Raw genomic sequence first — 23,179 nt, forward strand, 5'->3', positions numbered from 1 at the left:
ACAACCATCCACACTCACACTCACACCTAGGGACAATTTTGAGTGTTCAATCAGCCTGCCATGCATGTTTTTGGAATGTGGGAGGAAATCGGAGTACCCAGAGAAAACCCACACATTTTGTCCATATTTTTAAAAAACAGCATCTTTGTCATACATCTGATTAGGAAGTGTGTGGTCCTTTGTGGTCCCCCAGTAGCACTAATAAAAAATTTGAAAAAATTGTGGCCCCTCCGAACATTTAAATTGTCCCTCCCTGCTATAAACACTATAGATTCTTCACTGTGATTATGCAGTGTAGATTAGAGAGCACTCAACATATGGGCTCACTTAGTATTTTCCAAGACTAATTGAGCAGTCATGGAGCCACATTTTTTCAAGAGATGGTGCGTTACTTTGTCTGCGTTACACTGTGTGCGATAGACAATTGTGTGTGTGTGTTTGTGTGCGCGTGTGCATGACTCACCCAATCGAGGCAGATGGAAGTAGTTAGGGCCTATTTTACTTCTGTAGTTCTATTTTAATACTGTCATTCTGTAATGTCAGATAGCTCAGTGTGTAGACTCTTTCCCCAAGATGTTACATACTATAATTGTCTCGTTGAATAATGTGTTTCCTTGCTTTTGGTCACCGTTGAGTGCCAGGTGACTTCTATAGGAGCACAGAGATGATATTTACGAGCATTAATTAAGCTGCTGCTGCTGCTGGCCAGACGAATCATGTCAACGCTGCTATAAATGGATGTTTTTCTTTCCAATGTCCATAATAACAAACCAAACCATCCATCCATTTTCTCGGTGGCTTGTCAACATTAGGTTGGTGGACCCACTGACTTTGGGAAAGAGACGGGATACACCCTGGAATGGTCGCCAGTCACATTCACACCTATGAACAATTGACAGTCTTCAATTAACCTATCATGCACGTGTCTGTAATGTGAGTGGAAGTGAGAGTCAGTGAGACTGGGTAGACTGGATGCTTTGTCCGTGACCCCAGTCCCAGGATCATTGGGACACATACACCTTTCCACCACAATGTGCGTTGACAGCTCAAGGAGGGCTTATTAAAATACATCATAAAAACATATTTCTCTGCAGGGATTGGACAGCTTTATACAGACACGCTGCTTGTGCACGTCATACTTTCCTGGAAGCAGATTTATGGAGTTAAAAAAAACAAAAAAAAGTATAATTTCACTTCCTGATTTATAGCCATGTCAGAAAGCGGTCTGCACATCCACGACACCATCTATTGGCTACTTTGGGAATGATGAGCCGTGCAGTAGTTTACAGTACACATTTTGGTCTCGAGATGGCCATGTAGTCATAGCTCAGAGGCAAACTTTGCCACAGAGTTAAGATACAGAAACCTGACTTTACGCTTGTTTGGGTGATGGTGGCGAGGGAGTGGGTTTTGTGTGTAGGGGGAAACCTAATCAATCAAAATGCTCGAAATACCGTGCAGTGTGATACACGTCAGTCCTACACCACTACAAACTAGTACCACAACAATAAATCTCTGAGTGTGGTAATCAAAACAAATAATTTTGTATGACTTATTTTTTACATAAAACTTTTGGCTGCATGTCATTAGATTGTGCAAGTGTGCATATGCTGTCGCTAGTTAAAGGATTTACATCTCGTTTGTCAAGTTATGTGGGGGGAAAAAATCATTGTGGATCTCAATAATATGGAATTTTTTTCTTGAATGACAAACATGTCTCCTGTATTTGCTCTGGCGCTCCACTATGATTTGAATATACATATGTCTTTCGCCAGACTAAAAATACCGCAAGCACCCACTCACACAAAGGACTTCAAAGCACACACGCATTGCAGCACTGCCTCAAGGGAGACGTCGCACATGGAAACACCTACCTGGGCAATGTGGAACCAATTTGTCCAGCGTGGGACTTAACCAGGGGCGGGATGGCATTTGGGAAATTTCATAGGCCCTAATTCCGACATAATTTCCAATACACAGCGATCTTTTAACACAACATTATTGCATATTACTGTTTAACAGATAGGTACAGGCTGATTTATAAGGCAGCCTTGCATGCCCAAGCGCACGAGCATGCACACGCCAAGGGCCTGACGAGCACACAGCTGGCCGAGTGCGCTCGGCCTGAGTACAGTGTTCAGAAACAACAAAACAGTAAGTCTGCAGGGTGCAAGTTGTGTTCATGCTTTGATGGACAGTTGCTTGTTGTTGTGAGACCAACGAAGCAGCAGAGTAACAAGCCCTGAGCCATCACCCCGCCCGCCTTTTGTGTTTATCCTTTTTTTCTGAGATCTGATAGCTGACATTTATGTCTTCAGCAATTTGCAAATTTAGCAAGGAGGCAAGGCAAGAATGTTGTTGAAAAAAAAACAAAGGGAGGTGAAAATAAAATGATGAGGACAAAGAAAAAAATGTGGGATGATCAAAACAAAAAAGCCAAATTTGTTACTTTTACAGGTGATGTGCAGCTGTGGTTTCATTTCCACGGACAGTAAACATTGTCCTTTGGAAGATGTATTTATTAAAAAACAAAGCATGCATTGCAAACAAAAAAAAAAATACTCATCATTTTTTAACCATGCATCGTTATAAATATTATTTAACCTTGGCATCATACAAAGGCACTCATAGATGTCCTCCTTGTTTTGTAGTGCTTGACCATTCAACTTCACAATTAAAAACCTTTCCCCTTTTTGTTTACACATACATCTGAGTTCGTACACTTTCAATATCTATCCATCCATTTTCAATAGCGCTTGTCCTCATTTGGGTTGAGGGTTGATTTGGGGCAAAGAAGTAAGGAACAAACTGGACTAGTCGGCAGTAGTATACAGTAGACAAACAACCATTAACCCTGACACCAATGAGCAATTTTGAATCTTGAATGAACCTAAGATGCATGTTGGAATGTGGGAGGAAGTACATGGAGAAAATCCGCAAAGCATAATGGGAATAAGCAAATTCCACACAGGAAAGCCTGAACCGGAATTTGAACTTATTCGCTCGCGATTATACATCATACCACCATTATGGCACCTAACAATGTGACATCCCTAAAGTAGGTGAAGCTACATTTGAAATGCTGCTCAGCAAGGTGAATTCCAACTTGTGTGTGTCTTTTCTTTGATATGTGCATGTGAGTGTGAACAAACTTTTCTGATTGCATAATGACTTGTTGGACCATAACACCTCTGCTGACGTCAGGAAAATCCAACTTGTGATATTGCCGTGCTACTGCGAGACTGAAGCAAGCAAACACGCAGCACTAATGCTACAAAGTCCACTAGTACAAAAAATATATAACATCCTGTTCTTTTTGTTGTGTTTCCAGGAAATGTCAAAGTAAAAAAAACAGCATATAGTCCAATACACGTATGGCATCACCGTATACAGTATCGGTATCTTCACACTTAGGTAATTGTAAGCACTGTAATGCCCAATAAACGTCTCTTCCCTCCAAGTACTCCTGAGAATACAGTACAGTAATTAGCAAATGCTTTAAGACTAAATAGAAGTTTCAGGCTTGTGGAGCTCACCTGCTTCTGACGCTGCCATCTCTGTCAAGCCATTTGAAGGTGTAGTGGGATCTGTCACAAAGGAGATAACACTGATACAATGTACTGACTCCATTATTAGAAACGGGTTTAACTCTTCACAGGAAACGCATTTCTTACCTTGACTCTCCTCAGAATTTGACCCAAATTCATTGGAATATTTAATCTCTGACTCCGCAAGAAAACGCCTGATTCGGTCCGAGGGTATGGCAAAGGAGATGCCCGCTGTCACTTTTAAAGTGTTGATGCCTATCACCTCGCCATCCTGAAACAAATTGAAACATGCACTTCATAACGCCCCGTGAGAGAATCGGCATTTCCATCATGATTTGCTGCAGACACATTGATCACTTGTGACTGTATTTAATGTGGTATTTTGTACAGAAAGTTCCAAGTTACACCCACTCGTCCACACTTGAGGAAAATTCAAGGCCATTTCACTTCATTTGACTTGATATTAACATCAGTAATTATGGCCTCATTCTCCCCACCCCCCCAATTTCTATTGCACTTGTCCTCATCAGGATCACAAATTAGCTGAAGCCTATCACAGCTTACGTTGGGCAAGAGGCAGGGTACATGCTGAACTGGTTGCCAGCCAATCACAAGTTACAAAAGACAAACAATTGCCAGTGGTGCTGTGATCGATCGGCCAATAATCATGATCGGACCAACCCAGTACCTGAATCATGATAGTTTCTGCATTTTCTGCACTATCAATTTGAAATAATGTCCTGTTTTTGTATAATAAAGGGAAGGAAATGTGGATGGATTTTTTTTTTCAAACTACAACTAAACTACAATTGTATACTGTAAAATCTTAATTGTAGATAATTTTCTTTGTTTTTGTACTTTTTTCACAAAAAGGTAAATACTGAATCTTCTTCTTCTTCTCCTTTCGGCACGTCCCTATTCAGGGGTCGCCACAGCGAGTCAGTAATTTCCATCCGCCCCTCTAAACCGTCCTACCAACTCGCATGGTCGTCTTGGCAAAAGTTTTACGCCGGATGCCATTCCTGACGCAACCCTCCCCATTTCTCCGGGCTTGGGACCGGCACTGGGGAACAGTGCACCCCCAGGGGAGGGCACTGCCCCCCAGCGGCTGGGTTAAAAAGGTAAATACTGAATAACAAGATTAATTTGCAGCGGCACAATGCCCAAATGGTGAGTACATCTGCCTGACGGTTCTGTGGTTGTGGGTTGAATTCCATGCGCCGGTGTGGAGTTGTGCATGTTCCCCCAATACCTGTGTGTTTTCTCTGGGTATTACAGTTTCCTACCACATTTCATGAACATACTTGGCAGGTTAACTGAAGATTCTAAATTGCCTGTAGTTTTGAATGAGTAATAATCTAAGTAAGTAAGTATCTACAGTACAGATGAGGTTTTTGAAATGGCCCGTATAATACTCACCAAGTTAACAAGGGGTCCTCCAGAATTTCCATACTTGTCACATAAGTCGATAAAAGGGAGAAACAATGCCAATTTTTATTTCGGCATTTGCGCAAACAATCAGAATGTTATGAATGAGCGTGTGCGGGCAGACACTAACATTAATGATGGCGTCTGTCTGGATGTAGTCGATGTCAGAGTCGTGGATGCCCAGTTCCTTGCCATCTCTCTGTGCTGTGCTGACGATGCCAGTGGTGACTGTGTTCTGCAGGGCAAAGGGGCTGCCTATGGCCACCACAAACTCACCTGGTCTGAGATCAGCTGACCGACCCAGAGGCAGCGCAGGGAGCTTCTTCTGCTCACACATCAAGACACACTTTGAGCAAACGTTGAAAGGCAAAGAGCAAAAATGACACAGAATAAATGTCAGAGAATTGGTGGGAAGGAAGCTTCCAAAGATGAAGTATGTCAGGTATGGGTGTGATAATACACACGTCAGCGTCACAGTCCTGCTGTTTATGGACATAGTGCTGTTAGCCTTCTGAAGGTCTTGCAAACCACTTTCAGAACCTGGCAGTGTGAAGTGTGATACACCAGCCCAATGGTCTCCAACAACTGGGCCATGGAACGCTACTGGTGTGGGCTATTTAATACAGGACCATATAGAGAGACTGAACTGAAGCTATTTATCAGAGTTCAAAGAAGGTTTTATTTTGAAAATCAGGTAAATCCACCAGTGTAAAGCATGTCGGCCGGATCAAATTTGGACACTTGCTAAAATCAGTGTGGACAGTCAGCCATGAAAACACAGATTTGAGGAGGAATCTGATGTCAATCAGATCCACGTGCCTGCAGTCTGAACACGGCTTAATTACAACAACTACGGTAAATTTAGCATGAGGATAAGTTGTATTTTTAAGCATTTGTTCTTAATTGTTTTCGTGCCATTTCATCAAAAATATTATTCTATTGAAAGTGGTCTGCGACATAAAAAAGGATGGGAGCAGTTGCTATAGACGGGTTGGTACACTACAGTGTACTGCAAGTTCAAACAATACTCACTTGCATTAATAGTGCTTTGTTCCTTTTTCTTTTTTTCTTTTTCTTTTTTTTACCTGAGGGTTGACCTTGATGGTGGCAATGTCAGCCTTCCTGTCTACGTCTCTGACCACAGCCTCATACACGCTGCCATCATGGAGCTGAACATGCAACTGGAGTTGACCCATCACCACGGCACTGGTAGTTATCACATGAGCATTGGTTATTATCAAGCCAGAGTGGGTCACAATGAAACCCGAGCCACTGGAAAGATGCATGTGGTGGCCAAAGAGAGGATGTCTGAGGAAAGAATAGAGAGAGGAAAAATAATGCGGTACAATGTATACAATCTGTACACAGTGGACCCCTACATACTTGCAGTTTGGCACGTGTGGATTCTCACATGTAGTTTAAAAAATATATTTTCAAAAAAACTTCGCCATTTAGACAAAATCCATCAATTGACAATTGACTTAAAAATCATTGTAAGACAAAAGGTATGGTGTTAGAATGAAGAAATACTTAAAAAACAATTAACAATAGTTTGTATTGTTTAGTAAAAATTAAGGGTCTGTAAAACAGTGCCTCATAGACTCTCAATGTGTAATCATTAATGTTTGGCATTACCCTCAATGAACTGCAAACTTGAGGAACAGACAAGCACATACAGTAACAATAGCTAGTGCTTCAAAGCAAATGTTTTCACAACACTTAGCGCAATTGAGTGGAGATGTAAGCTATTATTGATCAGGTGCGCCTTTTCCTGTTTGGAGTTTGCCTGTTCTCCCTGTGCCTTTGTGGGTTTTCTATAAGTACTCCAGTTTCCTCCCATGTGTCGAAAACATGCATGGTAGGTTAACTGAAAACTCTAAATTGTCCGTAGGTGTGAATGTGACGGTGAATGTTTGTCTATTTATGGCCTGCAATGGGCTGGCAACCAGTTTGCCGTTTGCACCACTTAATGTCCAAAATCATCTGAGATTAGCCTCCAGCATACCCATGACTCTGGTGAGATTAACCTGTACAGAGCATGGATGTATATTTGTTAAGGAGGCAGTAATTGTGAAGTAGTTCAATCGCTTGATTTCCTGAGAGGAAATCCCAGTGAAGTTCATTGAGTGGTTCAGTTCCCACTTAGTGACTAAATTGCAATCTCTCGCTGTATGTGCCCTGCTCGTGTAATGTATGGAAGATGCATGACTGATAGAAGTGATGTCTGCTACATACTCACAACATACTGCATAAATGCACATACCTTAGGAGCAATTCAATATGGACAACGGCTGGTGCTATTTGCTCCACAACATCAGCGATGAAGTTGAATTTGTAGCGGGGGCTGCTGGTACCTATATTGACATATATTTCAGTCTAAATGTCAGTATTTACATGCATAAACACACAGTCCAATACATACATACACACTATTTATTCCCCAAATTACATTATGATAGGATATGAATGATGAGTTTCATTACTGTTACTGATTAATTTCCAACTCGTACACAATAAATGAATTTAGGACCAGACTACATCTTCTGAATGAATATGCGGGCTGAAGTTGCCCCGAGTTATTGCAGCATTTCAAACTGCTGATTTAACAAGAACTCTGAATTGGGCATCACATCCCGCAATGCGAACGTAGGCCTCTACGTGGGTTTTCGCTCTTCGCTGGGCGGCCCGGTCCCTATCGCCCGCAGTAGCAGAGGGACTGGGTGCAGTGGCTGTTCACTGTTCATGTAATCACGAGTGAGTTTAACATCGCTGAGAAATCGGTGGTTAATTAAAACACAGCTGAAATTGGATGCCAATGTGGACAATACAAAACAAACAATGCTCATAACATTTGCTTGTCTTGCTTTAAAAAAATAATAATAATAATAATTAATACTTCAGGCTTGTCCTCAGTTTACTCAAGACTATGCATATGAGCTGTGGTACTGAAGCTCGCCACAGCCATGACATTTTGCTATTTTGTACAAAGAGACCATTGATGCCTCTCACAATCATGCCAGTGCTGACTCAAGACATCCAGTTGTAATACAGTACACAATTTTGAGCGTACTCCAGACAATCAAGAGTCCTCTAAGGTGAAGGCGAAATGACTGTCGGCAACTATTTGTAACTATCAACCTACTCATTTTAAAAACACGGCTATTATTTGTTGATTATATTGATAAGTAAAACATTGGGTTAGTGGTATAAATGTTCTAGCTACTAGAGTACTTATGCCGAACAAATTCATTGTACCGTAGCCTTGACAACTGTTTGGAGTAATCTGTGGGGGAAAAAAATATATCTAATAGTTGCGTTTATTCTAGTCTTCTTTGGGGGTTATTAATTCCTCAATAAACTCAAGCATAAAACTACCTAATTCACAAACCACAGTAAAAACAAACCAAACAAAAAAAACTTCACGATGGACAAAGACTTTAGCGACAGATTGCAGCGGCGTTGGGGGGGGGCAAGGTTGGCTTAAGGGTGCAGTGAGGGTCCTTCAGAAGATTTACCTATGAGGGTCCTGAATTTGGTACTACTGTACTGTGTACACTTCTGGATGTGGTTCTATATGCGCCCTTTCTGTTTGTAGGAATATGTAGTCGGAAAAAAACCGTTTCCAGCAACACAACGTCATTAAGTCAACTTGTGTACTCGTACGTGGACAATTCAGCGTAAGGAATATCGAATAAATACTCGAACGGCTTGCTAGTACCTGCACTTGAAAGAGCACAATTTCCTTTGTGCACTTGGTGGACTGCGGGTTTCCCTTTCCTCTTGCGGTTGGCTGTTCTCATCTTGTAAACATTTCCATACGTTTTCCCGTCGCTCCCACACACCATATATCCCACCTTACAGCGGCAGATCCCCTTGGAGCCCTGTCGCACGCACACCATGCCGTCCTTACAAGGATTGCGGCTGCAGGGGTCGTCCTCGCCCTCTCCAGGTGCGCATACCTTGCAGCAGTTGCATCGGTCAAGGACGTATCCAGCTGTAGAAATGGGGCTTGGACAGGAGTTCGGGTCGCACCGGGTGAGGCAGCTGGGACGGTATACGGCTCCGGTGAGGTTAAAAGCACAGAGAAAGGCTGCTGTGAATAAAAGTTGCTGGGTAATCATGCTGAAGTTGCGGGAAGACGGTGACGTTAATTTCAGTGAAATACAAACTCTTGTCAAGTTGTCAAGCCCTGAAAAAAAGGTCTGCAGACTCAACATCACTTATAGATAGAAACAAGAACCTGGAATCATGGGTGTAGCTGATAGGTGGGCAATGGGGTCGGTTTGAGTGGTGGGGTGGTATCCTGCATGCCTAGTCTCGTCGTTGCAGTCAGAATCCAACTGGCCACCACATACTCACGGTAAGGAATGGTCAGCGATTACAATGTTACAAGCTGTAACATTGTATGTGATCGTTGAAATATTAGTTTAGTATATGAAAGATTACATCGCTTAAGTGTTACCTCTGCACAAGTACGTGTTGAAATTAAAGGTCATAAGTGACTGGATTAATTATCATTTGCGCGTTGTATGTACTCTGGCCTCCTCCACAATTGCAAAAATATGTTTTTTGTGTTAATTGTAATTCTAAATTGTGCGTAGATGTGAATATAAGCATAAATGAATGTTTGTTTGTAGGTGCCTGCGACTGGCTGACGATCAGTCGAGGCTCACCTCACCTCTCACCTTCAGACACTAATTCTATAAGCAGTATAGAATGGATAGATCTTTAAAGATATAAATATACTATTATATTACACATCATGAATCAAGCAAACAATGGAAAACTGTTAAAACAGAATTTGCAAGTCTGAAAAAATTTGACAAGGGCTTTCATGCTGATTTATAAGCGTCAGTAATTTTATATTCACTTAAAAGTATGGGCAAAACCCTGAATTAAAAAATAAAAATGCATGATATACTGAGCTCAGAAAGGCACATTAAGAGTGAAAAGGCACAAGTATATTTCGGTCATCAAAGGTATAGCCACAAGATGGCGACTGCTGCTTACTGAGGCCACAATATAAGACGACCCGTTTCCTATACAGTACCATTTTTAATATGGTGAGTGCCACACTGTACGGGCACATTACAGTCATACTGCTAAAAAGGAACAAAAGCTTCATCATCAGAGATGGTTTAGTATTTAATTTCTCACCTAAAAAATGTAAATGTAATTCCCCATGTCGCACAGTAAAGGAGTTTTCATGTTTTTCTTCTTGACCAGGATGAGACAACGATCAGAAAAGCTACAAAACCCCACCAAACGCAGATGAAATGCTCCCAGATCTTATTAATTTTGTTAAATATACAACTCTGCTCATACAATCATGTTGGAATAAAAATGTCAAGAAGCATACATACACAGCTTTGACTTTCTTTAAACAATAAGTCGCAGAGGGGTGACAGTGGTGCGGCTCTCCATGCTGTGAGGTAAATAAATACATGTCAAAGAACAAATACATTCAGTGTTGTGAGATTGTTTTTGACAGCATTCACTCCCTGTGAAATGTATTAGAACAAGAGTACAAAGAGTAAACATTACATTCAAGCAATATGGTTATTCCAAGTCGTCTTCCTCTTCCGCCCAGGCTTAAATTCAAGTTTCAATAAGAGTATTTTTTTTTCTTGAGGCTTTTCAAGAGTCCTTTTGAAGACAAGGGTTTGGCAGTAGTACTGTAATGGTTGGTGACACTGGCTTTGTGTATGTTCAATAAATTTGGGAAAGGAACGTTGGGTTAATCAATTTTGGTGACACTATCATATACTGTACCGGTAATTCTCAAATCTCAGTAAGTCTCCATACAAGGCAAAGAGACGATTTTTTGATGTTTTTTTTTCTAGAAATGCCCATTATTTTACTTAGAATGTCAAACATCTGCGGACCACAGAGGTGTTGTACACTGTTCTTTTTAGTCCTTTGACCCACTTGTAAAATCTGTGAATAGGATAATTGTGATTGACGCAAAAAACAAAGCCCATTCACGCTGATTATCCAATCAAGTAACCCTGACAACCCCATATAGGCCCAGTCTCTCTCGGAAACAATGGAATGTCATCCTCTCAAGCGGTCATATGCTGATCACACATTTCCATCACAACCAGCGTTATGAAAAAACATTCTTCATCCTACTTCTTCAAAACATTCCCTGATGGAACCTAAAACACCAGTGGCTGATGTTCCCTCTCTACCAAGAGGAGAAAAATGGTCGCTTGCAGTGGAAGGTCTGAGTGAAGGCGTTGCCCAAGGTTACCACTCGGCCCTGGCCACCTGACCGGCTCCGCTCCACTACTACGCGAGGCATCTGCACCAGCTGTAGAGGGCTCTTGCCATCCTTAAGAGCCTGGGTGAGATTCAATACCTGGTACACACAGCATTCAAATAGATTACATTCACAAACAATTTCAATTGTCAAAAGGCAACACTTAATGGTAACAGAATTTCAGTTATTGCCAAGTTGGCTGCATTACATTTTTAATAAATTAACCCCCCCACTGTTATTGTAATTAACAACCATACTGCTAGAAGGTGGGGTGTGTGGGACACAACAAAATTACATTTGACAGCTAGCAGAAAACATGCCTTAACTGATGCTCATTAAAGTGCTGCATACTAGAATGCATTCAGAAATACAAAAGCGATTTTTAAACCATGTAACGAACTCAATGCCCATGGCCAGACCCGGATAGCTACATTATTTTTTGTGGCTGTTTCCGGCCTAGGGGAACGCAAAATAAAGCAAAAATGGCAGGGCTTAACAGTGGCCCACAGAGCACCCGGAGAAAACCCATGCAGGCATAGGGAGAACATGCAAACTCCACACAGGAAGGCCGGAGCTGGAATCGAACCCGGTGCCTCTGCACTGTGAGGTTGCCGCGCTAGCCACTGGACACCAGGCCGAAATCCAGAATTGAGACGGCAAAATTCCAAGGATTTTGACAATTTCAGGAGAAACAATCTTTGTACACCGTACATAGAGCATTCAGTCTCTATGTATAGAAACATTGGATTTATGTGGTCAGGAAACGTGTGTGTGGATGGCCTAAAATGGTATTGGCAATGCCTCTGGGCAAAAAAAATTCTATGGACCATTTTTGTAGTTTAATTGGTTGATTTTTTTTTCTCCAGCCCGAGATGAGACATTCCCAAAAATAAAGCACAGCAGATAAACACCGGATAGAGAGGGGAGGAAACGAGAGCCTAAAGGCTGAAGAGAGACAACAGGAAACTCACCTGGCCTCTCATGACGGACATCTGTTTCTCAAACATGGTCTTGTCAAAACCTTTGTCGCTCTGACAAGAAGAGATTGACTAATGTTAGCTGATTCCCTACTAGTGTTAACAGATTGTAGCATCTCTCTGCTGGTCTATATCTGGTAACATTGACAATAAAAATTGAATTTGTAAAAGATAAACTATTGCTCTGTACCATAAACATCTCATAGAGATCCTCACTGAGGTCCTGCACAAAGTTCATGTCCGAGAGGCGGGACAGCACCAGCTCTCTGGTCTGCTGGGAGAAAGCCACTTTGGCCTGGGGGAGCCACGCCCAGTGAAAGGGGTCTGAAAAGAGAAAAGCATAAACTCACAATATTTGGTCTCAATAAATAGTTTTATTCAAGTGTTTAAGTTTTAAGATTGAGATAAAACACCTAAAAGACCACCAAACAAAAATAGCATCATGCACACTGTGTCTATTAATTTAAAATAAAAAAAAGACCATAATGACCCAGTGCCAACTAATAGGGGGTTAATGATAATCATGATTGTAACTTTGCATAATGACTTCCTCAGGAAAGATCACTGATGCAAAACATCATCAAGAAGGGATCCATAAAAAAGGTCCAACTCACAGGCTCTCCATTCATCAGGGTGTTTGAAGGGAAAGGCCAGGCCATTGTCAATGGCTGCGATCTTGATGCAAGGCTGGGAACTGTTCTCCTGCCATTCTGAATCCTGGAGTGAGAAGAGACTCAATTATTAATGACTGACGCCACCATCAGTTATTGGTTGCTGTCCAAAGGCCTGATTAACTGGCCAGACAGATGAACAGCCTAGTGCTTGTTAATCGATATGTGGATAATAATGACTGATGGTAAGTAGTCACATCATTCTGGCACCCACTGGAATCTGGTGCAGTGCAGTCAACATGTATAGATTTCATTATTTCATGAAACAGGAAAAGTTGGAAGTGATAAAGCCATTGATTTGTGTGAATTATTGTCGTAATCTGATTTATGACTTGATGACTTATGTTGACGTCACTCTTGTTTGGTACCTTTGTGAAGTCACAGTGAATGCTTAAGACGTCTAGTCAAAATGTTTTGTAAATTAAAAACTCTAATGGAAGTAGATAATCTGTATTTCTTATGAATCCGTGGTTCATTTGCCATTATTTTAGTGTACATGTAACCTTCAAAACCAAAACAATTATTTAATAAATCTACGATTACTTACTGCAATACAGATTAATGTGTTACATGAACAGAGGACCTTGAAAAAATAATTGGATATTAAATTGTAATTGCAACACTGAGGTAAAAAAAATCTCAAGAACTTTATTTTTCTAAATACAGTAGTTCAGGCCTATCAAAAGAGCTTTTTTGTCATCAGCAGCAAATGGCATTAAAATACTTCTGAATAACCAGCAGAGGGAGGAACTACATCAGACCCAACTTGTTTACTGCCAATAGAACAAAATGTAATCAATAAATAGATAAAAGTAAAAATGCACATTTTGTAGAGGGTTCCAGAGACATTTAATTCAAATGCCATTAAAGTGCCAGCATGCACAAGATGAAAGGGACATTAGCTCGACGATTAGACTCACCTTTGGTCCGTCGCACTCGCCTGGTTTCTCATACTTGATCAACCAGTTGTCGTTTCCTCGATCTGACAAGGAATTGATTTCATTAAGGCATGTTTATGTGAAGATAGAATAAAGCAGCGATTCTCAACTTGTGGGTTGGGACCCAAAAGTGGGTTGCAGACAATTAATGGGAAAAAATTACACAAATTTGTATTGTGAGATTTTTCAGTACAGTAGATTAGGGATATAACAATATCCAAATGTCACAAAATGATATCATCACGATATGAACCTCACGATACGATAATTATCACGATATTCTGGGGAGTTTAAAAATATAGCTCCCAATACTGTATAAAAACCCACTATATTGTTTACAAAAAAAAGTACAGTAATTATATTTAAAAACCAAAACGCACAATATTATGTTTTTGTACATAATAACAGCAATGACAAAGATGTAGGCTGGAACAGTCATTGTAACGTCATGTGTTCTTATTGGTGCAACAGAATAAACATGCTCTATGTAGTTCACAATGCTGTGTTTGGCAGCGGGCGAAAAGTAACGTTTTTTTTGTTTTATGTAACATGACAACGGCGGCACCGTGGCAATGTGCTATCGCCGTTCTTGTTGTATCCCTAGCACAGACGTTTGAAAAGTTCCCACACTGAACCTGTTAGGTAAGCAAGAGCGAGACAGAGAGAATCAGTGAGAGAGGAACATAGAGCAACAGAGAGAGAGGGAGGAACAGAGAGAGCGAAAGAGAGCGAGAGAGAGAGCGAAAGAGAGAGAGAGAGAGAGAGAGAGAGAGAGAGAGAGAGAGAGAGAGAGAGAGAGCAATAAGAAAATAATATGACAATGAACTAAAGCAATGTCATTTTGCATTGTAGTTCAGTGAACACTCTTGCATGGACAAACACCTGTGTTTCGGATTACATAATCCAGCACCACCAGCCGCTCAAACTGTGACTGTAGCTGTTTTCTGATGTTCTCTGGCAGGGGTTCTGCTTCAAAGTGCCTCAGCCAATGGTCGGCCTCACGATAACCTTCCACAAACAGTTGAAATGAGCCCACCTAAACCAAGATATAAAAATACCCAGGATTGCATCATTGTCCCTCAGCATTTGCATTTTAACTGTGTGTAATTATGACATCAAATGGAAGATATGTCAGCCAACTTCCTCATTTTACTTCCTGAGAGCATCGTTTTCACAAGCAAATATAATACAGTCTAAGTGCTCTATACAAAACATTACCTATACAAAAGACTGTAACACTGAAAGGTCTTGTATACTCAGATTTTGGTTAACTACCATTGAAAAATGAGGGGAACTAATGTCTCAGTACGCTTCTCAAAAGCAATATTAAATAAAAAAGGATTAAAAGAGGAGAAAAAAGACAATGAATTTTCAATGATTTTCTGTAAAAACACTATTTATACCTATATATATATATTTTTTTTTTTTAATCTATGCCGATCACATATAGTAGCAGGCAAAAAATTAAAATGGTCTTCTATTAGATTATTGAAGGTGCATAATTGGTTAATAATGTACCTTCAATCATGGATAATTAATAATAATGTATATCCACTTTTTGTGAGTCATTTTGCTAAGTGGTGCCATGAAATATGTTCCAGTGTGAAAAATGTACCTTGACTCAATAAGGGTTGGGCAACACTGCTCTAGCACTTGCTAGGGAGCACAGACATACAATATGAAATTCTGATCACATACTTTTGAAGCTTTACTTCAGATCGCCCCCCCCCCAAAAAAAGGGGGGGTGCACAAAGTTTGGGAAGCACTGATATAAGGAGGAGGTAGTATTACCTTTGGTGGCAGGCCCACTCTGTGGAAGCGTCGTCCGACTTTGGGCACCTTCTCTAAAGCGTACTTCTTCCCTCTGGATTTGGCTCTGTCTATGGCACTGTAATGAAAGGTCTCACTGGCCAAATACACCACCTGACAGAAGAAAACAACCACTCAGTTCACTTGCTAAAACTATAGCTCGTAAAGAAAAAAAAAAACACGATTTATTGTATGCAGATACACATGAGAGAGTCTAACCTTGGTTTTTGGCACCACACCAAGGCCCAGTTTGCTGTCAACTAGCGAAGCAGCAGCCTCTGAGAGGTAACCCTGGTTTGGCAACAAGCAGCCCCGCCCAAAACAACATGGACAGCAGAGCTAAAGAAAGACACACAATGGAGATGCACTTTATCTGCTTATGTACTGTATGACTGAAGAGCTACAGAACGATGAACCATGTACTCTAACATGACTACCTTGTGAAAATATTTGGTCCATTTGGGATTCAGATGACCATAGGGTTCCTCTGACTTTGGTTTGAAAACACCGATGACTTTCTGTTGAAGACAGAATGAGTGATGTTGACTTCCATTGGCAAAATACAAAAAAAAACCCAAACACCACAGATAGATAGAAAGTTGAGAAAAGAACAAAAGATTCAAGTGAAGTTATACCAGCAGCGGTGACTATTGAGTGCCATAGACGCTGCAAATAAGAGTGGGATCCATACAATCTCTCTGTCGTGAACATGCTGCAAGATGGCTCTCTCTTTTTGATACAACAATCTTTTTCTCCATGAATTTTCCAAAAATAATATTTCACAATTTCTCTTTTTGGGAAGGGTGGAGACATGGTCTGCATTTAAAAGAGCACTTAAAAATATATCGATACTGTTTTCGTGTCATTATTGAATGTCACAAATGAATGCCTTCCTTACCCCTTTTGGGTCTTTAACAAAGTAACTCCCACTGGAGCCCTGCGAAATCCTCTCTGGAAAGACACCACCCTCAATGGCTTGTTCAGCCCTTTGGATAATATCCGCAAACTCAGGATCATCTGGGAAGTGGTTGATGTCCCCATTGTTGATGCCTAAAAAGACCAATGGAGAGTGGTATTCACTTTTATATCAGAATTTTATCTTGTTGAATTTTCTATGAAGGTAGAATGATGATGCAAACAACATTCCACCAAGGAACATATATATGGCAATAAATGTATACAATCACAATGATTACACTTTAGAGTGCTGAAATCTCTTAGTCAATGAGGCTAAACAGGACACAAATATTTATATATTTAGATACTTTTTGTCTTCTACTTTCCCACTTTCATAATTTTGTTGCTGTAAATTGGGAATTTCTCCATTGTGAGACAAATAAATGTTTTATTATCTTATTTTAAATCTCATTGCCACACTTAAGCCTAGTTAGCCTCATCATCATATTTGTGTGGCCAAACCCTAGAACATGCTTAGCCAGAGTCGTCACTGCAGAGACATAGCTCAAATAACAAATAGCACTTCAGGGAATATGTTTTTTTTCCCAGGTTGTAGGCTTAGCTTGATGGCTAACTGCACGTCATAATGGTAGAAATGGCCCAAGCTATTATCAATTGCGAAGTGGAAAATGTGCAGTGCCACAGCTGAATTGAGGTCACAGTGTACTGATATGCTCAGGGTGGAGCGACTCATTCTGTTCCTTCATTGCATCAGCCCGGCCCCATTATAGCCCCTCCGCCAAATATTCGCACAACTCAGAGGGTGAGAGTTCTGCACTGTATCTCAGCAATTTAGTACTAAATTGTATGTTGTATGTTTTCAACACTTATTTTCTAACATATTGCATATGTAACATACATTTTCAGGGAAAAAATTGTTTACCAGGAAGTTAGCATATCCGGCGAGTGCAACAACTTGTTTCCAGCTGTCAACCAAAGTAGCATTCCACAGCCAAGGTAATAACACAACCACCACCACCAGGTTGACAAGCATTGTTTAAACTTTTTTTTGACTGTCAGTATAGCCCCTCTTCCTCTCCACTCAAAACAACCCGCTTGTAGTTCCATGGTGAACAGAAGCACACAAGACCTGGTTTGAACCAAGCATAATAGCGCTGAATCAATCAAATAAACATATGGTACAATAGAATACAATTATTTTGGAAACAAACTGCAAGAATAAACAAAAATATGAAAGGTCATGAATGTTTAATTAATGGTAGTGTGGACACCCTTTTATGTAGTGGTGTTTTATCACTTAAATAAAAAAATCTTCATCTAATGGTCTGAACCTAAAATGATCAAATCGTGCACAGGTCTCAAATAAGAATAAATGCATTTTATGTCATAAAGTCAAACTGAGTACATTAAAGTACATTTGACATTCTCTTTGGCTGAGTGAACTGTCTTTAATCACAGTGATGGACATACCGTCCCTGGGACTGACAGAGGATGGAGGACGAGAAGTTTTTTTGTTTTGTTGTGTTTTGTTTTGTTTTTAAGGACAGAAGGTGGTTGTGTTGGCAGCTAAATACTATCTTGGTTGACCCTTAAAAGTGGTAAACAATTCAATCCAGCCAGTTAAGACAGCTGGCTGTGTTGTATGCCTCAGTGCTCGCCCACCAAGATGCTTATCCCCCCCCTCCTTTGAGGCACGGATTTCTAAAAGTAAAGTTTTTATTATTGTTATTAATTTTTTTGATGTTGTCATAGTAGCTATTTTTGTGTTGTGAAATACTAACGTTGAGTTGCTTGGCAGTGAGACATGAAATAATATAAAGAAACAGTGATGTCATTTTGTTTGATTAATGGCCAGTATTGTGTGCAACAGCCAATCACGGCGTTACTGAAAATAAGGTTCGGTACGCAGGCGAAGACGCGATGAATACTCAATGTTAGCTGCAAGATTCCTGCACATATTTCAAAGTGTGGCATTCTGTAATGTGGGAAAACATGTCATGTGTTTTGTATCGAACCGAATCGAATCATTACACTTTCAAATCGAACCGTCCCTGATTCACACCTGACGAATCGAAAACCGTATTGAATCGTCTTTTGTGGAAAGATGCACGCCACTAGTTATTTTAGATCCGATCCAAAAAAATCCACACTTCTGCCTCAGCATTAATGAATACAGTAGCTATTGGACTAGTGCGTCCTAGTCGTGTGCATAAATGTTTTAAGGACAGTGTACTAGCTATAGCGAGGAGATGGACCTGAAACTATACCGTGTAGACATCAATGACAGCGAATAAGCGTTCAAACGGAATGCTACACAACACCGTGAACCAACTAATTGTCTCTAGAGGGATAATGCACAACGTCGCTATACCTAGATCATTGCTGTGAGATCCGGGTAGCAATTACGTGGCTATTATTAAATGGCGGGTAAGTTATAGGGTACGCCAGGATCTCAAACACTCTTCTCTCAGTCGGACACAGCTTCTATAAATACACAAACCAGAGCTATTTTTGTAAATATCCAGCAGCACTTGTTCTGGTCAATTATTACCTGGCGAGGCTAACGTGTCTCTATCCGACGACGAGCTGAGTCTGCTCAGCCTGCTCTTGTCTCGGGCACTTTTAGGTGGGGACGAGCTTCCAGCAACGCACGGCAACAGCAACGCGTCTTCGCCGGAGCCTTCTGCCTCGAGCTCAGTCAAGACGCTCTCGTACGAGTCCGAAATTCGAACGGCAAAGCCGGGGTTAGATTGGAGCCCCGAGCCCGGCGTGCTCTTGTCAAATAACACCCTTGAAGGATGTACGTTGAGGGAATTGGACTCCGGTAGCGAAACCGCGGTTGTCTCGGTGTCCAACGCAGGCTCCGAGGTCCCTGTCGGGTCGCATTCTGACATCATTGTCGAGCACTCAGTTCTTAATTCTTACTTCTTGAATGTACACCAATAGAATACCACACTGTGTTGGAGTTGTCAAGAATCCATTCTCAATTGATGTCCCATTGAGCGAACATCAACGCCAAACACTTGTTCCGTGAGAGCCGATTTCGCTCACACTGTACATGACAGCATACGCCGACTGTCTCACTTCCTGGTTCATTCAGTACGCATGCGTACTCAAATTTGCCTTCGCTTACTGTTCGTAAATCGAGAACGTTTCCGAACAGTTACCTTTCATAACTGTGATCAGTCGAAACGACGACTAGACACGTTTTGTTGTGGTGATAGTTTTGCCATCTAGGTTTGATAAACGTAAACGTAGTAATACCAGAGAAGTGAACGATAATTAATATCGCTCAGAATTAAAAACAATCAGCTAGGGGCCAAATGGATCGGATTATTTTCAGTCAGTCACGGTATGACATCACAAAACAAGAAAATACATGGATAAACTATTTATAATATATAAAATGCAGACACTTATACCGCAGCTGTGATTTTATAGTCGCAATGGATTCATCGAATCCATTTTTGTAACTGAAGTCACCACTAGATGTCAATACTGCTACACACAAAAAGACAAGGCCAAGTGATGAGTCTTGGCAAAACTAGAAACGTGTTCAAATGCTTTTGTTTCCACACACTTCACTTTGTCCTTGGATATGAAATCATGAATATATCAGGCATACAAGTAGCTCTCAAAATTCAACCATATTTTCCATTGCTGTATTTTTCTTTTTCCGTGCTCCTGTTGATTCCATGTAACAGTCAGAGGGCCTCTTCCTGGCTTTGAAATCACCTGTCATGAGGCTTCAATAATGAGCCTACACTCACCACAGCTTCTTGCTAACCCCTGGCTCCTCTCCACATATATCCCCCTGTCCCTTCACCACCACCTCTCTCTCTAATAAAGCACTGTATTTGGAACATGCAAATGAGCAGTCAACCAGCTGGTTTCACAGCAGTAATGTGATTTATCAAGGTAGGAGGTTAGAGGGTGAAGGAGCCGGGTTGGGGAGGGAACGAGCGGGGATGGAGTGCTTGGGGTTGAGCAAAGGGAGGATGAATGAGGTATCTTGGTGGATGAGAGGGAGACAGTCACATTCAAAGGCATTATACACACAAAGCATCATTCAATTGACTCCACTTTTGCTTTGTCCATTACATTTTAGCCTGTGCGTGATGTGTGAGTGTGTGCATCTCCACTTTTGCTTTGTCCATTAGATTTCTCCTTACTTGCTGAGATGTGTTGACTTTTGTATTTGTACAAGCCAGGTAAGTCTAAATTGTGGAACACATGATACTGCAGAGAAGCTCATCATATCACTCTATTTATGTGTCAACTAAAACCATCAGATGACACACCACATGCATTAATTTTGGTGCACTTCAGACTATTTTGGTACAAGATCTACCAGTAGTTATCTTGCCCATCCTTGCCTTTGAAGATTAATGGAGTACCTATTAATCCACAGTTCAACTCATTTCTAGAGGAAGCTGTTGCTTTGTAAATAAGATTAACGTAACCCCACCTGGTTTGTTTTTAATCAAAGCTTAAAATCAGTTTTGGTGTTAGGAAATGTTAAAATGCATTTATTATTAGTGTCTGAATGACCAAGTCACACACATTCTTTCATTTCTTAAATCAAATACAGGAACACTGATAATATCTAGTCCATCATTCTTATGTGCTCTCCTCTCCTTGTCAGTCAATGATGGTAGATCAGTTCAGTCATCCCAGTTGGTTTGAGACTCCCTGTGGATCACCTGTTACCTGTTGAGAGAAAGCGATATTGTGGGGTGGAGGTCTGGGGAGGAGGTGATTAAATCCAGCAACTGGATATATAACCTTGCGTTTAAGTTTGAATGTGAGTGGTTAGAAACTACCTCTTGGACCAAACATCTTCATGTAGCAGTATGAACAATATGGCTTCTCATCATACTGAAACACAATCAACAAGAGGATTTTTTTTTCTTCATCGTCCACCTATTTGCTTTATGTGTTACAAATTCCCAATTTAGTTACCTCAGCATGTTGTCCAGGTGTGAGCTGTCTTTTACACCTTTGACATTTCAGACATAGTGGATGGTAATCTCTTCCTAAAGACCTCTTCTTCTCACCTGAACCAACAAAGAGGAATGGTTTTGCTGAGAAAGAGGAGGATGTGTTGTCCACTGTAATGAATGTTAAATGAACATAATACTGTAGTTCATGCAGTCAAAATGCAGTGTTTCTTTTAAAATATGTTTCTTGTATTTGTATTTGTGATTCTACTTCGATGATTGCTAAGGCAGAAAGTAGGGTGATTGTCCATCCATCCATCCATTTTCCGATCCGCTTTATCCTCACAAGGGTCGCGGGGGATGTTGTAGCCTATCCCAGCTGTCTTCAGGCGGTAGGCGGGGGACACCCTGAACCGGTTGCCAGACAATTGCAGGGCACACAGAGACAATCAACCAACCACGCTCACACTCACACTTAGGGACAATTTAGAGTGTTCAATCAGCCTGACATGCATGTTTATGGAATGTGGGAGGAAACTGGAGTACCCCGAGAAAACCCACGCAGGAGAACATGCAAACTCCACACAGGAGCCGGATCGAACCCACGACCTCTGCACTGTGAGGTCGATGCGCTAACCACTGGATCACTGGGCCACCCTAGGGTGATTGTGTCAGACAATTTTAACTTAATTGCTTTATGCTTAAGAGACAAACATACTGAACACACTGAAATAATTGGAGTGACATATATCCATACAGTATATACTCTAATATCCCTACAGTAAAGTTTTTTAATGTAAATTTTACAAGGAAAGTTTTTGCATAGTATTTGTTTATTACAAAAAGACACTCCAATTACTTACTACTAGTTTTTTTTTTCCCAACCAAATATTGTTCTGTTTTCTTCATTGTATAATTGACTGGTTAAAAGTAATTTACTCGTGAGAAGTTAGAGAAATAAGAAAACTGACTGTTATGCAAACTTGTTTGACTACACTACACCCACATCCTGTTGTCATTATGGAAATGAGAGAGTGCTTGCTTATAAGAGAAGAATATGAAATATCTTTTTTCTATCGCAAGATAGCAAAGAACAGGGAGATGTGAATGCCACAAATTAGTCTCTGCAAACCTTTTCAGCACATATAAAATGTCTACCGAAGCTATCTTTTAAGACATGTACTTCAAGCTATTATTTGAAAAGAGCAAAACGCATTGTTCTTCATGGGTTGAGCCAACAAGATCAATCAAGCAGAATAGAATGTAGCCCATTTGTATTAATAGGCCTATACTGTACTTTGAAGTTTAACCTTTCCCTGTAAAAACATCCATTATAAGAATGACACTTTTATACTTGTCTTATATGTTAAAATATACAGTATCAAAATTATGCAGCACTGTATGACTTCTTCAAAATGTTTTCCTTCTGTTAAACCACAAAACTAAAAGAGCTGGTGAGAGAGAAAATGTCAGAAAGACACTCATCTGGCATAGAAAGGTAAAAGGTCATATACTCACCAAAATAGACAGGCTTCCCACAGATTGGACAGTAGCTTACCATGACTGTGTAATTATTGAATGGCTAGCGTATGTGACTGTTGTAATGAGAATGAAAGAATATGCTCTATCAAAGGGCGATATGTGTGTGTGTGTTTTCACACCGTTAGCCAGTATACCGTTTGAAGCCG

The 23,179-nt window shown here is 40.7% G+C and overlaps 3 protein-coding genes across 5 annotated transcripts; all 3 read right to left on the reverse strand.

Annotated features, from left to right (window-relative positions):
- Window positions 1-191: 191 nt before the first annotated feature.
- htra3a (HtrA serine peptidase 3a) lies at window positions 192-10,008 on the reverse strand. 2 transcript variants are annotated; one of them, XM_019889298.1, is made up of 8 exons: window positions 8,695-10,008; window positions 7,240-7,330; window positions 6,062-6,284; window positions 5,107-5,301; window positions 4,968-5,000; window positions 3,675-3,819; window positions 3,537-3,587; window positions 192-648 (listed from the first exon to the last, which is right to left on the reverse strand). In XM_019889298.1, exons 1-8 carry the CDS (start codon window positions 9,191-9,193, stop codon window positions 584-586), a joined length of 1,302 nt encoding a protein of 433 aa, XP_019744857.1. In that variant the 5' UTR covers window positions 9,194-10,008; the 3' UTR covers window positions 192-583. The 2 variants fall into 2 exon arrangements, with proteins under 2 accessions (XP_019744857.1, XP_019744858.1); XM_019889299.1 differs by lacking the exon at window positions 192-648 and adding an exon at window positions 2,461-3,466.
- A 242-nt stretch (window positions 10,009-10,250) lies between these two features.
- Window positions 10,251-19,643, reverse strand: pi4k2b (phosphatidylinositol 4-kinase type 2 beta). Its single transcript, XM_019889285.1, has 11 exons — window positions 19,103-19,643; window positions 16,532-16,683; window positions 16,071-16,151; window positions 15,853-15,972; window positions 15,616-15,747; window positions 14,707-14,860; window positions 13,807-13,868; window positions 12,830-12,932; window positions 12,406-12,539; window positions 12,210-12,269; window positions 10,251-11,337 (listed from the first exon to the last, which is right to left on the reverse strand). Exons 1-11 carry the CDS (start codon window positions 19,446-19,448, stop codon window positions 11,164-11,166), a joined length of 1,518 nt encoding a protein of 505 aa, XP_019744844.1. The 5' UTR covers window positions 19,449-19,643; the 3' UTR covers window positions 10,251-11,163.
- A 1,408-nt stretch (window positions 19,644-21,051) lies between these two features.
- LOC109527405 (cysteine-rich protein 2) lies at window positions 21,052-23,179 on the reverse strand. 2 transcript variants are annotated; one of them, XM_019889327.1, is made up of 4 exons: window positions 23,010-23,179; window positions 21,514-21,608; window positions 21,375-21,429; window positions 21,052-21,295 (listed from the first exon to the last, which is right to left on the reverse strand). In XM_019889327.1, the coding sequence occupies exons 1-4, from the start codon at window positions 23,050-23,052 to the stop codon at window positions 21,258-21,260; spliced, it is 231 nt and encodes a 76-aa protein (XP_019744886.1). In that variant the 5' UTR covers window positions 23,053-23,179; the 3' UTR covers window positions 21,052-21,257. The 2 variants fall into 2 exon arrangements, with proteins under 2 accessions (XP_019744886.1, XP_019744887.1); XM_019889328.1 differs by having other exon boundaries at window positions 21,052-21,261; window positions 23,010-23,177.

The sequence above is a fragment of the Hippocampus comes genome, unplaced genomic scaffold (genome assembly GCF_001891065.2).
Source record: "Hippocampus comes isolate QL1 unplaced genomic scaffold, H_comes_QL1_v1.1 scaffold86, whole genome shotgun sequence".
NCBI lineage: Eukaryota > Metazoa > Chordata > Actinopteri > Syngnathiformes > Syngnathidae > Hippocampus > Hippocampus comes.